At 38.1% G+C, this 17,013-nt stretch overlaps 1 protein-coding gene across 1 annotated transcript in view; it reads right to left on the bottom strand.

Moving 5' to 3' along the window:
- LOC104621397 (transient receptor potential cation channel subfamily M member 3) overlaps nucleotides 1-15,473 on the bottom strand; it is a gene marked incomplete at both ends in the record, with an annotated part of 84,051 nt that extends 68,578 nt beyond the window's left edge. Inside the window, one exon of the mRNA XM_010287872.1 lies at nucleotides 15,302-15,473. Within this exon, the coding sequence (XP_010286174.1) occupies nucleotides 15,302-15,473 (172 nt within the window). The remainder of the gene's footprint in view (nucleotides 1-15,301) is intronic.
- Between the last annotated feature and the right edge of the window lie 1,540 nt (nucleotides 15,474-17,013).

The raw sequence follows: 17,013 nt of genomic DNA on the forward strand, positions 1-17,013 counted from the left end.
TGCAAATGCAAAAAGACAGGTAGTCTCTCATGGCTTAATTAATAAAATACAGACCAAATTGTTTTTATTTTCATTTTATATAATGATTCATCGAAAAAGAAGAACAAAGAGTACCAAAGATCTGGGAGTTTAAATTAGTTCTCTGAGGCTCATCACTACTTTCATTTCTAAAACAAGAACTTGTGTTTGGAGTATTTCAATAAGCATAGATTTTTGCAGGGTGGACTAGACTGCTAAGCGTTTCACAGTGTCAGTCCTTGCAGATATTGTTGGTGCAATATTGTAAATTAGACTGCAATATTGTATGAAAGATTTATAGAGTCAACCTCAAGCTTCATTACTGTGTTATTGCCTTTGTGGCCAGCAACAGAGCCAGTGAGAGACTTTCCAGCAATTGTGATTCCAGGAAGGTACGTACATACCAGAACATTTGTCCTGATATGCACCAGTGGCAACTTGTAGGTCTTCATGTTATTATACAGAAAAATAATCCCATTTTCCCCTTGACACAGTGCTAGTGCATGAATATGTAAGTTAAAACAATAAACTAGAAGAAAGGAATGGATTTGGAAATGGAAGCATGGAAAACCTGCATCATGTCTGTGCTGTGTGAAAAAGGATTTTTAAAAATCTACCGTGCTTTGCAGAAGCTCTACTTTGTTTTCTTGGTTCTTGGAAAAACATTAATATTTTATACTGTGAGCATATTTATAAATAATCTATAACTGTCTTATAAATTATTACTAATTCTTTTATAAAGAGCTAAACATGAATTACCCTTTTTTTTTATAGACCAACAGGTGAATAAAATGCCCCATTTACTACAAAATGCATTTACTACTCATGGTTTTAAGCGTGTTTATAAGAGTAACTGGGACATATCAGTATGTTGTGTACTATTTCTAAGTTCACACCTGAGACCAGTGCAAATAAAACTGAGAGGCTCTAGTTCACTATCTCTGACAGAAATGTCCCTAATTTCTGCTTCTTAACACTGGGTGGTGGGAGGTTCATCTGAGCTGATTTCCTGCTGGCCACCTTTGCTCGTTCATCAGGCCAGACATGTTGTGTGTTCCCCACATTTTCATTTTCTTTTTCTACCTGGAGATTTTGGCTGCAGAATTTGGTAATTATTTAGATTTGTTTGGGATGTTGGGGCCCATGGCTGTCCCACTGGAGAAGTTACTGCACGGCAGTTGGGACAAGAAGTGGCATCCAACTGGAAACCTATGTCACAACTCCCAGACAACATGCAGCTGTAGAGCAAGTTCTCTTGAAGCTGGATTCAATGGAAGAACTTAAGGCTTACGGTGCACAGAAGACAGAGTCACTGTGCACATACCCAGTGAGTCCGAATGTCCCAAAGGGTGGGAAGAATAAGCCTTCACCAACCTAGTGCATGTGCAGTCAGCCTGACATCTCAAAGTCTTTTCTTAATGAGGCGCACACTGCTCATCTGTGCAGTGTGGAAATAGGATTCTCACCCTTCCTAGAAATCCTGAACCTACCACAGTCATGTACAGGGATGTATAAGGCAAAACTGAACTGGAATGGCTCATCGGTTCTTCATGAAAGCAGGTATATTTGCATGATCAAGCGGCCTCCACAGTTTTGCACAGCACCACCCTCCAGGCCCACAGGTTACTAAGCTTCCCTGGACCTAGATGTATTGCGGGTGGTGGAGTACATAAATTAGCAGGTTTCTCCACGGGTCATCACATCAGAGGTTGTTACGTGCTTACCTGAGACAATGTCATAACAGACTCTTAGCAGCAGAAAGTTTCTATGATGGGCTTTAGATTTATTTCAGGCCTCTAACTTGTGTATGTTCTGCAAAAGGACTACCATTTGTGCGCAACAGCTACCTTACTAGCTGCAAAATTCTCTAGGGCAATGGCTTTTGTAAGGAATAAACTCAATGCTCTCTTAGTGGCTGACAAACACAGTTATAAAATAGAAGTCCAAGAATATAAATATACATGTTAGTGTGCCTGTGAGTGCTTGCCGTTGCAGAGTGCGAAGGCATGTATATAGACCATTTTGCACAGGTTGTTTAGCACAAATGCCCCACAGGTTTCCTCAAAACTTTTATATCCTTTCACGTGCAGGGGAAATTAATTTGCATGGAAAGCCAGATATTTTAAAACCTTTCCTGTCACATACAATTTTACATAATGAGGACCTCTATTTCTTCCAGATTTTCCTGCCTTCCTAGTCTGCTTTATGGAGAAAATTTTAGTGTTTTGTTTTTTGTTTTTTGTTTTTTTTTTTTTAAATGTTGTTCCAGCTAATGGAAAATGGTCCTTTATCATAAGGAATGAATCACCAGGTTTTCCCAAAGATACTAAGAAAAAATTCTCTCCAACCTGTTCTCTTTTTAACTATGTGCCTGTTAATCAGGACCACAGCTTCCTTAGCACATACTTCAGGAACTTTTTGCTATCCGTACCTCTGGAGTTAAAACCTGCCTGAGCTCCAGGGTTGTTTCCAAAGCCCTGTGCTGGTGCCTCTCTCTTCCTGACAAATTGCTGCTCTTGCTAGCCAGCAAGTACCTGTGTTGCTCTGAGGTATGTCCCAATTCCACCCGCCGTTGCAGCCTGACCTATCATTTAAGTCTGTGGTGGGTAGCTGGCTTAAGCGTTAGTCAACTGTAACCATCAATGTAGAGGCAAATGGCCAGCATGGTAAAACGGGTAGGAGTATGTTTTCTTTCAGCATACTGAAGGTAAACATCCCTCCCCTTACAGACATGATATCCCTCATACACTTTCACACAGAACTGTATGATATGATGATCAAAACAAGAAACTTCATAAATACAAGTTTTTACCAACTTGGCCTTGAAGTAAAACTTGGGTTCAGTGGCTTATTTAATGTCAACACAAATGCACTCTGAACACATTTGCTACAACTCTATTACCAATAGGTATCTTGATACTCTAATTTGGTAAATTCTAACCTGTACATCTTGGTTTAGTTTTCTTTGATTACTACAAATGTTTTGGATGTGTAACAGTTGAAACAAAATTACACTGTATTTGAATGCCATGTGGATGAATATTTACTAAATCAAAATGAAAAACTAATAAAAAGTTAATGAAATTACAAATTTGTACGTGTGATTCTACTCACTAGGAATAGAAACACCAAAACCACCCTGCACATGTGGGCCTCTAATCCTGAAGCAAGTGCCAGTGTAACAAATTCTTAATTGCATCAAACAGATAATGTATTTCCCAGGTACAGGCTATTTATTCAACAGATGAGGTTACAGTTCAGGACTTTTTAATGCACAGATTGTTTATCACTGGCATTTTGTGGAGAACTCCATTTAACTGTCAATGGAAGATTGATAAAGTGTTGTGAAGCTCAACGAAAATGTTAATATGCTTACAAGCTCTTTGACAGTTTTGAACTACATTTTAACCAAAACCGATCTTAGTTTTAACCTAACTGTGTGAGATGAACTACTATTTTTGAGCGGAAATCAACTAATAAGCATTAACATTTGTAATTGAAACACAGCAAAATAGTGTTTCTTTCTGAGTTTTTTGCAGAGTTTGAGGCTTATGGTGTCTTGAAACTCAGATTGGAACTTGGAGGTTCTGGGAGCTTAAAGGAAACCAAAGAAAGTCTTTAGCTCAAGAAGTTTGTCTTAAAAGTCCAACTTCCAGGCCATTGCTATATTTCACAGGACTAGAAGAGTATGCAGCAGCATGCCGCATCAGCAAAGGCTGAAAGAAACACACCACATAAATCCTGTGGCTTTCAGAATCATTTTGTTCCAAGTGTTTGCGTAGCGCTTGGATATCCTAATGAGAGGTACTTATGCAGAATGGATAAACAATTGAATATGCTCTGGAATTTTAATAAGCAAAAGTCCATCCAGCATGAGCTTAAAAGTTTGAGGAAAGTAATTTTTAATTTCTGAACTAATATTTGCCTTACAGTAATACAGAGTCAACGGATAATGCTCTTTAGATGTTTATAATAGAACATGTCTTACCACAGGGTAAGTGCTGCTTAAATAGATTTAAAATAGTATTGGATTGACAATAGTCTTTTAAAAGTTTGCCTACACAAATGTGTCTGCTTCACCTCTGGATATCTATGTGGTACTGCCTATGGTCCCAACTGCATCAGAACGGCTAAGTGATAACACAGAACATCCTGAAATAATCTAGATCATTCCTATTAGGTTACACCGAAATAACATTACAGCTTGGGATTTTTTCATGTTATTGTTTTTGGCCTTCAGGCCCTTTTGGAAACACCTCCTGATGCATATGAAACAATTTTGGCTAAAATATCAATATCAAATATTAAAAAACATTATCGAAGATAAGATCTGCTTCCCTCAGCTCTGCAAATCACAGCCACAGTATGCTTAACATCAGAACAACTACATTATTAACTACTAAGCGAACGTGACTGGAAATAAAGCAAATGTAGCTTTCCCTCACAGGATGATGGAGAGGGATGCTGGGTCTTATTACCCAGAGAGACAGGAACATCCCCCAGATGCCGCAATCAGCTCAAACTTAATTTCACATAGCTGCACTTCTTACAGTCAGCTCTCTCTCTTCCTCTCCCCTTATCTCCAGTATCTTCCCCAGAGCAGAATCAGTTCCTACTTATTCCAGATATGGCAAAGATAAGACAGATACTTCTTTTAATCCTTGAAATGACTACTGAGAAATAAGAGCTAAGAAACTTACAGATTTAAAAAGAAAAATAGGAGCTGAAACTCATTACACCCTCTTCTGAACAACTTTAGCAGTTTTCTATTTTCCATAAATTAAGTGGAACTTCCACTTGTTTGGAGGCTCATTACATGCCCTATGTCTAGAGAAATCAGTGACCCGGTAAGCCAATACAACAAATTCTAAGAATATTTGCTGTCTTTCTCAAAGACACAGAACTAAAGGATTATGTGTGACAGAATGACACAGAACCATTACTAGTAAAGGAACGCTCACAACCATTGGACTTATTTTTGCTTTTCAAGTTATTTTTTGACTTCTCTTCTGCCATGGGCTCATTGAATCTCATTTGGTATAATTTCCTTTTTCTTTTTCATGCTTCTCAACTGCATTTTAAAATTACTATTATAAATTTTATTTTGTTTAGCTTTATTGTTTCCTTTGTAGTTTGCATTCATTCTCCTTGATCCCCTTGTTATGGTCGCTTCCATACTGCGTTCTCATCTTTCTAATTTCCTTTTTGGTATCCCAATGACACTTTTACTTTCTCTCTGTCTCTTTGTGTCTAATCCATAACCCTCTTTTACCTCCTCTATTTTTAATTCTCTTCTTCACTAAGAGTATGATTGCATTTTATTTGTCCCAGCCTGTTCTCCTTTCTCTTCTGCCTCATCTCAGTACTTTCGCTCTCAATTTTATTTGTTCAGTGGTCCTTCCTCATCTGTCTAATCCTACTCAGTGATGTATCTGCCATCCTACCAGATGTGGCATTGACAGACAAATCTGTGGACCTGACAACTGGATCATATCTTCATTTAGTATTGGACTGATCTTAAAAACTTCTCCGAAGAACATCAAGGATGGTAACAAGAAAAAATGATGAAAAATTTGTGATACCTTCTTTTGATTTTCATACCTGTCTTCGCAAAAGGACAAATTTTAGAGAGTCCTCAGAACAGGCAAGATGTGTGAAGTCTATGTAAGACTAAACTCTGGGATTTGTGGGCCTCACAAGCTGGTAACAACCCACTTGGTTACTTTCTACAGGATGGCTATATATAATTCAAAGCTGGCACTTCAAGTTCAAAGACACACACACAAGAACCTTCATGGATTTCAGTCCAAACTTACTTACTCCCTGTCTGTCCTAGTGGTTAACTCTTTATTAGGCCAGTACTACAGGACCTAACTGGTTTCGCTCTTCTTGGAGCTCATCAGCTGTAGGTAACGGCCTGAAGAGCTTCAGGAGCAACTATAATTTCAGTAATTTTCACATTCTGTCTAATCTTCCTTGGTAGTTCCCTTTGGTGGTTAACTATATATATATATGGCAACTATAATTTCAGTAATTTTCACATTCTGTCTAATCTTCCTTGGTGGTTCCCTTTGGATGTTAAGCACTACCACATACTCTAGCCAGCACTTGAGAAAGTTATCACACTAACACAACCAACTTTTACTCTGCCTCAAATTACATATTGAGGAGCTTTCCCTTGCCATATTTTACGTATTTATCAACATATTGGACACTATATACCTCAGAAAATTACCCCTCTTTTCTCATCTGTCCTAGAAAACTAGAACAGGTGAGATACAGAACAGCAGAAATTTTGCTAAAAAGGATTCACCCTAAAATAATACCTGTTTCTTAGTTACATGGCTTTGTTGTGATTTTTATAGTGAATTCAATAAATGTAAAATGTCTAAACATTGTAGACCTGAAGTGACCTGTGTTCTTTCCTTGTATATCAATCATATGAAAACACACACATTGTCAACAAACTCATCTGTTGAAAGTCAAGTCCATGAGAGGAATTTATGGATCCACTTGCACTCATTTGTGTATGTTTCTATGGTTCAAGAACAATGTGCTTTCTCAGCCCTTTCTGAGATGATATTTTTGTCTCCAGTGCCTGATCCACCAATATCATGATGCTTTTTATAAAAAAGGCCCAAGTTTCTTATCTCTAACAAAATCTGAAATGAGTCAAGCTTCAAACAGTTCTGAGTTTTACTCAGATTTCACAGAAGTCAAACTTGTAGCAGGCTTCCTCCCCTAGAAAGAAGTCTGTACCTACATCAACCCAGTTATGTAGTTATGAAAATGCATCTACGGCTGCACAGAATATGGAGGAAAAATCTGAAACAAATGAGAATTCCAATGCATTTGATGATGGTGCAATGGTCAGAGAAGATGCCAGTGATGACAGTTGAACGTCCCTTTGCCTTCCCAGCCCCCTTCATATATTCTCAGGCATAGGATGACAAAGGGAAGTCCACGGGTCACATGAACAGATATTGTCGACATATTACCCTGTCCAAATTGCCTTCTCTACTCAATCAAATCACCCAACTTTATCCACCGATTCCTTTCTCTTAGGTAACTTTTTCTAATAGGCAGACCAAAACTCAGTTATATTCACCAACTCTATAAAGAAGAAAGATTAAATACAACGTACCAACGCCTGTGGTCTGTCTGTTTTCAAACAGCATACTGTAGAGGTAGAGCAAACCTTCAGCACCAAACAGCATATTTAAAATAAGAACTATTGCAGATTGATAATGAATAGTAATATTCCACATGAAGCCCTATGTGGTCCAGGAGACAATTCTTCCAGAGTTGTACTAATCAAAAGAAGAGTAAGAATATCACAAGGTGGGCCTATACAACCTAAGGATTTGGTGTGGTAATCTTTCTAAGAAACACCAACATGCTTCAATACATGGAACTGACTGAGCAGTGCAAAATGATTCTTGGGCAAAATACACAAGAGTTTTCTTCAGGGATTTTTTTCATTTTTTTTGAGGGAAATAAAAACCAAAACACTGAGATCTCTAGAGTTTCTAGGAAAGAGGACAAGGCACCAGCCCTTAATAAAAATGTGATATAGAATATGTGGGTTTTTTTCTGTTGTTTTCACACAGTACAAAGAAGATGAAGCACAATGTAGACGACATGTTAGTGTTGCAGCAGGAGAGTGGGAGATGAAAAGTAGTGTTGAGGCTCACTATATACATCTGTTGTGGCAACTTTAACATAAGTGGACATTCAGCTTTAACATAAATGTACACTTTGTTCTTCAAAGCCTTGTAACATGGCCTCCCTATTCCGGAAGGGTGGCCGACTGCATGTAGGTGAATCCCTTCTGATCTATAGCCCACATTTGGCTTTGAGGAAGAAATAATTTTGTCCATTTTCTGGATCTGTAAACTTTAAAAAGGCTAAAAAAGTGTGTTTGTTAAAGGAATTTAGAGAAGATACAAAATAAACCAAACTACTCAAAACATTCTGATTTTTGAAGGAGTTTACTTGCAATTAAACATGCATTGCCTTTATCTCTTCTGGCTTAACATTCTGGTTTCTTATATGTCTTTGGTTATACATCCTCATTTTTACCTTATTTTTGGGTCTTCTGGAAAATGAATTGTTGAAAATCTCAAAAGGATCTTTGTTTTTTGTGCATGACTGTTCCTGAAGAAGAAGGTGATAGCTAGTTTTATGAAGAATAAAGAATTTTCATAGCAAAAAAAGTCTTCCCCTCTCACCAGCAAAGGCTGGACTCCGGCTGCCTAGGTGACATTATATATCCTTGTTATCTTCATCCCTCATGATAGTGAAGTCCTTTTGCCTTATCACTACTCTTTCCTTCTCTGAGGTTATGTCTCATACGATAAAATGGCAGAAATCTAAGTAGTCCAAGCTGACAAGAGAATGAGCCTCTTTTAAATCACTAGAGCATATATTAGATCTTTTTACATTTTAATCCATGATGGTAGCCGTTAACCCCAATTTGAATACCGCTGCCTCACTGTTTGGACTTCACCTTTTTCCAAAGAAAACTTTAAGGATGTAAAATCTCTGTCAGGTAGTTACAAAGAACAGAAAATTCTGGCAGTATTTTGACAAAGATTTAAATCTTTTGGTAGATGAAGCTTTCAATATAAGAAAGATGCCTGGATTTAAAAGAAAAACTGTCATTATGACATGAATATATTTCCAAGGCCATTTGTCAGATTTGCAACTATCACATAAAACTTATTCTGCCCTTCTAATCACTACCAGAAGCACATTACTCCTTTCTAAAACATGCCAAACACAAATTTTATTACTGATACGTATATGCTGATACATGCAAGACACAGAAAATGACTGTAAGTTTCCCAGAATAGTTATGCATACACAAGAATGTGCTGCAAGTGCATGCTACGCTATGCAATGCTATGTGTCGCGTCACATCCAGATTCTGATTCTGCTGACAGATAATTATACGTGTTTTTCTAAAGAAAAACTTACAACATTCCAAATTAATTCACAGCCTCTTTCATTCAAATTAAAAGCTTTTATATAGGCTAAATGTGATAATCTCATGTATGTAAATAATTTGTGTCCTTTGGTCTTTCTCCACTGCGCCACTAGTATCATTCATATGAAGGAAAGTAGGGATTTGTGATGGAAGTGCTTGGTAATCATGCTGCAGGCTCTTTAAAGATTTGAGAATATTTTAGTTAGTAGCAGCAATTCTGTTAATAGCAACAACTATATCACATGAACTGAATGTCTTAATGCAAACAGGAGGTATGAACTGCATATTATATAAATGCAAACATGAGTGCAGAGTCAAAAGGGGAAAACTAGGTAGGATTTTAGAAGACTATAAGTACCAGTAAAGGGTCTGTCTTTGTAATATCAAGTAATTCTAGACCACACTGATTAATAAGAAGGCATTGCTGTGGCTAATCACAAAATGGGTGAAACCCACGGCATGTCAACCCATTGGACTGTCTGCCTGAAAGTGATTAACAGTTGATCAGACCTATTAGCTGAGTTGCTACATTAGCAATTATTCCAATTATTCCAATCTCACCACCTGTGGAGAAGAAAGGAATGAATATTTTATCACTTGCAACTTCCAACGCACATTTTGTAGACAGATTTCTTTTGTGTTTCTGGTTGGAGGCAAGACTGGTGTACCTATTGTGTTACTCAGCAATGTTCTGCAGAAGTGGTAATGATATACATCTTAGCAAATGACCAGGCCATTCTAGCACACTTCACAGAAAAGCTTTGTTAGTGTCTAGGAATGTCATAATTGGAGAATTTGCAATAGGTCATCCCCAGTAATTAGATGCTTAATTTCTTTCCTTTCTCTGTTTATAGATTACATCATCTGTTTGGTGATATATTAAGTTCTCTTTCTGTACTGGCCACTAGTATTTTCCCAGGATGGGAAAAGAAGACTAGCTGCGCTTTCTCATCCTGTGGGATCATAAGATATTCATTAATTTCTAATCCAAGGCCAATACCAATTGGTATAATTCACCAATTATCTGGTGAAAATCGTTCTACCTCTTTTATTTTAAACAGTTTATTTTGAAACATTTCTTTGCACCTTTGTGACCCATTGGAAAGAAGTATACAATATTTGGGAAAAAAGCAGGTGCAAAGCAGACAAAAGATCTACAATGTGCAGAATACTTCCCAGGCATCGGGGGAGAAGGAAATGTATTGTGTATGGCATTCTAGAAAAGCAAGGAAATTTTCAACATTTTAGAGGATACGTTGAATATTGAACTATTCCTTCTCAATAAAATTAAATGCTGAAACATTAAGACTTTAGAATGACTTTAATCAAGGAATATTATAGATGAGAGGAGCTTGAGGGATGCACAAGAATTTTAGAAAAAGAATAATTAAATGCTAGTTCTACAATATCATGGCAGATTCTCTCCTGAGGATGAATGCCTAATGACTTTTAGTTATTCTTATAAAGATAGTAAAATAGACCACATTTTTTTTAAACTGAAAACTATTTTAGGTCTCAAAGACAATAAGGACTTGTGTGATTTTTGGGAAAATGAAGTCCAAAGTTGAAAAATTCCACATGAATTGCAATTTTGCTGTGTTTGTTCTTGGAAAAGGATTCCAACAAGGTAACTTACTGCACTGTTCAGAGTGAAACTTGCACTTTTATTCTAATTGGATAACTAGATCCTTATGTCATGGACCTGCGGTTACAGTGGGTGCCAATCTGAATATGATCCAACAGCATGCTCTCAGTGCACATAAAACAAGACGTGCACTTGTGCTACGTTAGAGAAGTGTGTTGGATGTGAGTTTTTAACCCACTCCCACTCTGTTCATCACTAGTGGGGCTGCATTTGAAGTATTGGATTCAGGTTTGGGCTGTCGGCTTCAAGAAGGATGATGAGAAACTGGCGAACGCCCAGAGAAAAGCTGCTCAGTTATAGAGCGGCCTAAAGCATGTATCTGAGGAGGAGAGGTCCCCTGAGACAGCAGGGCTTGTTTAACCTTTTGAAAAGAAATCTAAGGAGGAATCTAATACCTGCCTACAACTATCTGCAGGGTTGTTAAAAAGTGTTAGACCCATACTCTTCTTGCTAGGGCCAGGCCGCATGCGGGGAAAATGGTCACAAGTAGCGGTTTAGGGGCTCCAGGTCAGACACTAATGGTGGGGTGGGCAAGTTTCCAAAAATTTTGCTGGAGCCCATATATATGGTTGAATATCCATTACTGGAGGTTTTCAGACTTGGCTAAACAAAACTATGGACAAGCTTATCTAGCATTGACAACAGTCTGCTGTCAGAAGAGACAGACTGGGGACCTTCAGCTGTCTGTCCCAGCCCATGTGAAACCTATCATTCTACAAATAGCTGTGAACCCTTGTGTTCAAGGCAGTGAGACAGAGTTTAGCATTGCAAGCACTTCCAGAAGCAGTGATCAGAAATCAGTAAACTGGCAGCAGTGAATTATGTCAGCTTGACACGCTTACAGAATCCTGCATGCCAAGAAACAGTATAAGCATAGCATCATAGCTGGTAACACAGCTGTAGTCTGCTTACTACATCACTGAAAAATCACACCTTTTGACCTGGGACATTTCATTGTATTTAAAATCTTTGTACATTTCTCATGAAAACTTCCTCCTCATTAATGCAATATTTTTTGAATGAGATGAACTAAAATTGTTTTAACTCCACATCTCAATGTAAAAATTTTTACATAAGCTGTCAAATTATCCATGCAATGTTGTACAAATAAACCATATGGCAGAGATGATCACAAAGATATTCTTCCTTCTTTCCAGAGCATATCTTAAGGTGATCTCCCTGCCTTTAAATGCCTACAAAAACTCCAGGACTCAAACGTGTGAATTGGAAACCAGAAACATTTCTGACCAGATCACCTTCAATATTCCCTTTTGATCTTGAAAAAGTTTTAGAAAAGTTCATCTTACTTTCAACATTTCTTACTACAAATTTCTGTACTTTGAAACTTCATGAGTTTGAGCCAACTTACGGCTCACTGCAAGAAACGGTTGCTGGGCTGTGTTAGTAGTCGCCACTTGCGAAAATAAGAAAGACCTGCCATGAGCATTGAAGCATAAAATTGACCTCTAGCTAAATGCACAACTTGGAGACTCTGTCCTGAACCTGCAGATTCAGACTGATCCACAAATGCAGCTGTACCCTCTGCTTGCCTGGGAAGCATTTTTAAAATTCCTGAATATCTGCTGTGGACAAAATGAGAGCTATGGAACCAGTAAAATCTAAAAATGTACAGTGGAAACAGAGTATTCGATGAAATCTTGAGTGTTCACAGGGGGCACAGAGCAAGCTTTTTATTATTATTATTTAATAGTACACTGCTGAATGCTGAATAGACACTGCTGAATGACCGAGAGTGATGCTATACCAGGAACAAAAACATCTGAGTCTTTCAGAATTATCTGCCATCCTTAATGACCTGATTTAACCTTACACTTTATAAAAAGACTGCCACTGTCCTAATCTATTTCAAGGGAATACCGTTTTCTTTCCGTGTCTTTAATAGGTAAGCACACGACTGAAGCTTCCCTTTGTGAATAGTGTGTGATCCCCAATGTCCAGGAGAGCTATCAGTGCACTGGAGAAAGATACAGTTGAAGCAACGGGAAGTAAATAAGAAAAAATGACAAGCCTAGCCTGTAAAAGCGAGATAGGCTTAAAAATAAGAATAAAATCTGCTTTCAGTACTATTGTCCAGGGACAGGCTGTGACATAAGAGGCGACCAACTGTTTATTAGTTCCTAAATCTGTTCTGTTTTCTAGCCCTCCACTCTTTTGTTTGGCGATTAGCTAAAAAGTGTACCTTTTCCTGACTCTTCAGCAAAGAAAAGTCTGATGCTGGCAGTGTTTTTCTCCACCGCCCATGCTCGCTACTGGAAAATGGTAAGGACAGACAGGGCTGCACACACTCCTGTTTGGATGAAGGTGCCTTTGCAGCATCATCCCTGCATGCACAGGGCCGAGGATCTCCATTGCTCTGCTAGGAATGAGGGTAAGGAAAGGCATTCAGAAAGTGGCCATCTGCTTGGCTGACCCAACAGGGCAGGTGGTCCTCCTCTCATCCATATGGTCACCTTTCTATTAACTAGAGGCTGAGCAGGACTCAGTCACCTTTTTTTAAAACAGAGGAAAACAAAATGTGGCAGAAACATTCTGGATGTCACTGGACAAAGATGTGCAAATCTTACCAGCAACCTTCCTTCTTAACAATTCTCTCACATTTCTGTTTTGGAGAACTGTTGTGAGACCCAACGGTTTTTTTTAAGAGAGATTTGGTAGGAAGAGGTTAAATAATAGAGAGACTGTCACAGAGGAAAGGGAAAAGAAAAGTAAGATACATGCTCCTGGGGTGTGGGGGTGGTGCTGCAGGGAGAAACCACAGAAGAGAAATCCTTAATATTTTGTAGGTGTTTGAAGAGGTCAGGCAAGCATTTGACTTGAACCACTGAAGTTTTGAGGTTCATCCATCAATCACTTTTAAACAGAGAAATGTCTTTTCGAAACCTGAATTAGGTTAAATCTCTCTAAAGAGATTTATTTTTTAACATAAAGATTTTGACAACACAACGTTGTGCTGTAAACCGCAAAAGCTCATATTTTTCTTTTATATGTCCTCAAAATAATTATTATTTATGGCACACTTTTCTACAGCTTGATTACATCATATACGCCATTTTCAAATGTGAATTTTTGTTGCTCATCAACAGAGGATTAGATCAAACTATCTCCGTCTGTTAAGGAAATGCACAGACATGCAAACACCACTTAGGATGCACACACATTTGTGCATACCTATACGCCACTCTCCGAGAAAAAGCAACATATACTCTGATATTGTAAAAAAAAATTAGCCTGTAGTGCATGTAATTCATACAGTGGTGTTGAAAGGTGTAAGTATCACACCATTTTAATTTAAGCACAAACTACACTGATCATACAGAAAGCTTTATCAAACATGACCAATGTGCTAATTTATGTTCACCCCATTGGGCCTGCCTGTACTTCACTATCATCTGATGTCTAAAACATGTTTCCTAATCTCATTCTAGTTTCAAGGGCCTATATCACGAAAACTGTCATCACTCGTAGCCTCAAAATTGCATGTTTACAGAGACTTACCAGCAGAAAGGCTGTGCATATGATCACTTTTGAAAAATGAGTTCTGTTTTCATTCCTAAAGGTAGCTTTTGCAGATACAACACTGAGTTTTGTTTGTAAGACAAAAAAATCTTCCTGCCTGGCAGGAAGATTTCTTCCCTATGTACGGCGTATGTTCAATTTCTAGAGCTGACCTTTTTTTTCTTTTGCTAGCACTAAGTTTCTAAAAACTAAATGATTGTAAACAGAAAAAAAAAAATCCAAAATATCTAGAAAGAAATTAGGTCCCCATCTAAATTAAACATCTGTACAGTACAGAAATAATAATACCAATACTGAGATATCATCTTTTATTTTATCCAAGCAGAAGTGCTTACTTAGGTGACTATTTACTTTTCATTTTACGTAGGAAAGTGGTACATGATTATGAATCAAAAAATTTGTAACTTTGAGAGAAAAACTGGGGCGTCAGTCTGATCATGATATGGAATGTGTTGTCATGATTATACAAGATGAGGTGAAAGAGCCATCTAACCTCATATTCTGCCTCTGGCTGTGGCTAATGACAGCTGCCTAGGAAAAACTAATAAACATAATGCAAACATATAGTAACACTTCAATGGCATACTCTCTCTTCCTTGAAACATCAATAGTTCTGGGACTGCCCGAGTTGTCCAGTCATTTCTCCTGTGATGATGCAGTATTTATACCTCTATACACCTCAGTTATCTCTCTTCCAACCTGCAAAGTCTTCATCATAAAAAACTCTCCCTTACTTAAAGTCACGCGTTTCTTTACCTTTAGTAATTCCACTGTATTCTTTACAAAACAAAGGGGACGAGAACTGTATACAGTTTTAAGGGGATGGGATTACCAAAGACCTAAGTTGAACTTGAAGAGCCTTGAGAAATATTGTTTGAAACTTACTAGAAACAAATTCAGCTATTTGTGCTGTATTTTTACCCACAGTTCTCTAAAATAAAATTTTATTATTTTTATTCACCAATATTTGCTTTTATTAGTTCATGCTCACCATTTTAGACAGTAGAACCACTCCCCAAAATATACAGGCCTTATTGACTATTTAAACTCATACTGTCTTTGACATAATTGCCATTATAAAACAACATAAGCAAAAAATAGGTGTTACTCACTTGTATTTATCTTCTGAAGTGAAATGTGCTTTTCCAGCTGTCTACGAAGCTTCACCTCTGCTCCATATTTACCAGTAGTGCCATTGTCAGCCAAAATAAAATGAGAATGCATACTGTTGAGCACTGTCAACTTACTCATGGGATTGGACATCGTCTGGTATGGTCGCACCACCTGCATTTTAGAGACAGAGGAAAAAAAGAGTACTAAACAGAAAAGAGTCTCTGAACTAAACCAGTTGAGAAGATGATACAAAAGAAAAAGTCAAAATTGCTTGAAGTATTGCACTCAAGCACTGTTGTCCTCTATGTGTAAAGTAGAAAATAACCTCAGCACTTAAACCAGTGTGGCTACCTCTTGTAAACATGGACCTTTTAAATGCAGATGCTTCTTAAAGGGTTTTCTGTGGTAACCTGTTTCAATAACATCATGGCCACTATTCCAGTGTCAAGTCCAGCTAATGATCAGTCCTCCAAAGGTTTGTGTGACTACACACACACACACACACACACTGTACACCCTGTCTGCTGCTGTCTTTAAATAGCATTGCCATAAATCCTCACCTCATCTGATCAAAATCTTTGATTCTTCCTTCAGACCACCAAGCCCCCTGTTCCAGCTCGTTCAGAGCTGCCAGCACACGAAGTCCTCTGCAGACACACCAGTACAGGTGAGTTCCAGTCTTGTAGAGGTGTACACACGATATTACACCACATTTTCAATTTCCTTGGAAAAAAATTATTGGCCCACTCTCAGCGTAGTATGCAGTTGCTTGCAGTTGCTTGTGTTCACAACAGCTTTAGAAAGTTTCCATTCAATGAGGAGTTTGCTACACTTTGTTTTCATCAGGAGAAACTCTTCTGCAGAGTAAATCATTGCAGACTTATCCCATTTATAACCTCCAGACAGACCAAACAATAGCACTGGGACTCATTTGTCTGTCAGCTACTTTGGTGAGTCTCCAGTGAGACTGCACTGATGTGGCAAAAGAATTTCTGTTGTGTCGAGGGATGCTGGCTGATCATTCAAAGATGTTTGCCAGAAATATGGTTCCCTGCATTGTTTACATGTGTCTTGTCTTTTTGGAAAGACAAAACTCCTGAAAATTTGTAAAATGAAGTCCTAGCTGAAGAAATGCTGAAGTGACTTGTTACAAAATTCAGCTGGGCTATACTTCATCTTCAAGAAATTTTCTTCACAGCTCTGGCACTGTTCATTTTGAAAATCTAACAAAATCTTGTGCTTTTTAATGCACAGAAGACTGTGCTCATGTTTTGACAAAAATGCTTGCAGACAGAAATATATTCACAACTGGATTTCTTCCTAAGCTTCTCTCCCCTTTTGTTATTCTAAAGAGCTCTCTAATTGAGACATAATTCTTTATAAATAATATGTGTTAGTAATCCTTTGACCAGAGATATATGTCTCTATTATTTTCACTTGCAAATGCTTGCAGCACTTTGGTCAACTCTTGGATGGCAAGGGGAAACCTACAGACTTCTTTTGCTGTTATAAACTGTCACGCAGAGGGTACTCCGTAAGCTGTTCATCCTGCAAAAGGGAGGAAATCGGTCTGAGAAGACCAAGAGGGCAGCTGGCCAAGAGCAAGGCAGGGCACTCCACTGTGAGAACAGGTGATAGCTTTGGCTCAGGTTTCTTTTATACTGTTTCTTTTGGTGTCTCATTCATAAAACATTTATTCTAAAGGCGCACA

Source organism: Phaethon lepturus, unplaced genomic scaffold (genome assembly GCF_000687285.1).
Source record: "Phaethon lepturus isolate BGI_N335 unplaced genomic scaffold, ASM68728v1 scaffold14790, whole genome shotgun sequence".
Classification (NCBI taxonomy): Eukaryota; Metazoa; Chordata; class Aves; order Phaethontiformes; family Phaethontidae; genus Phaethon; species Phaethon lepturus.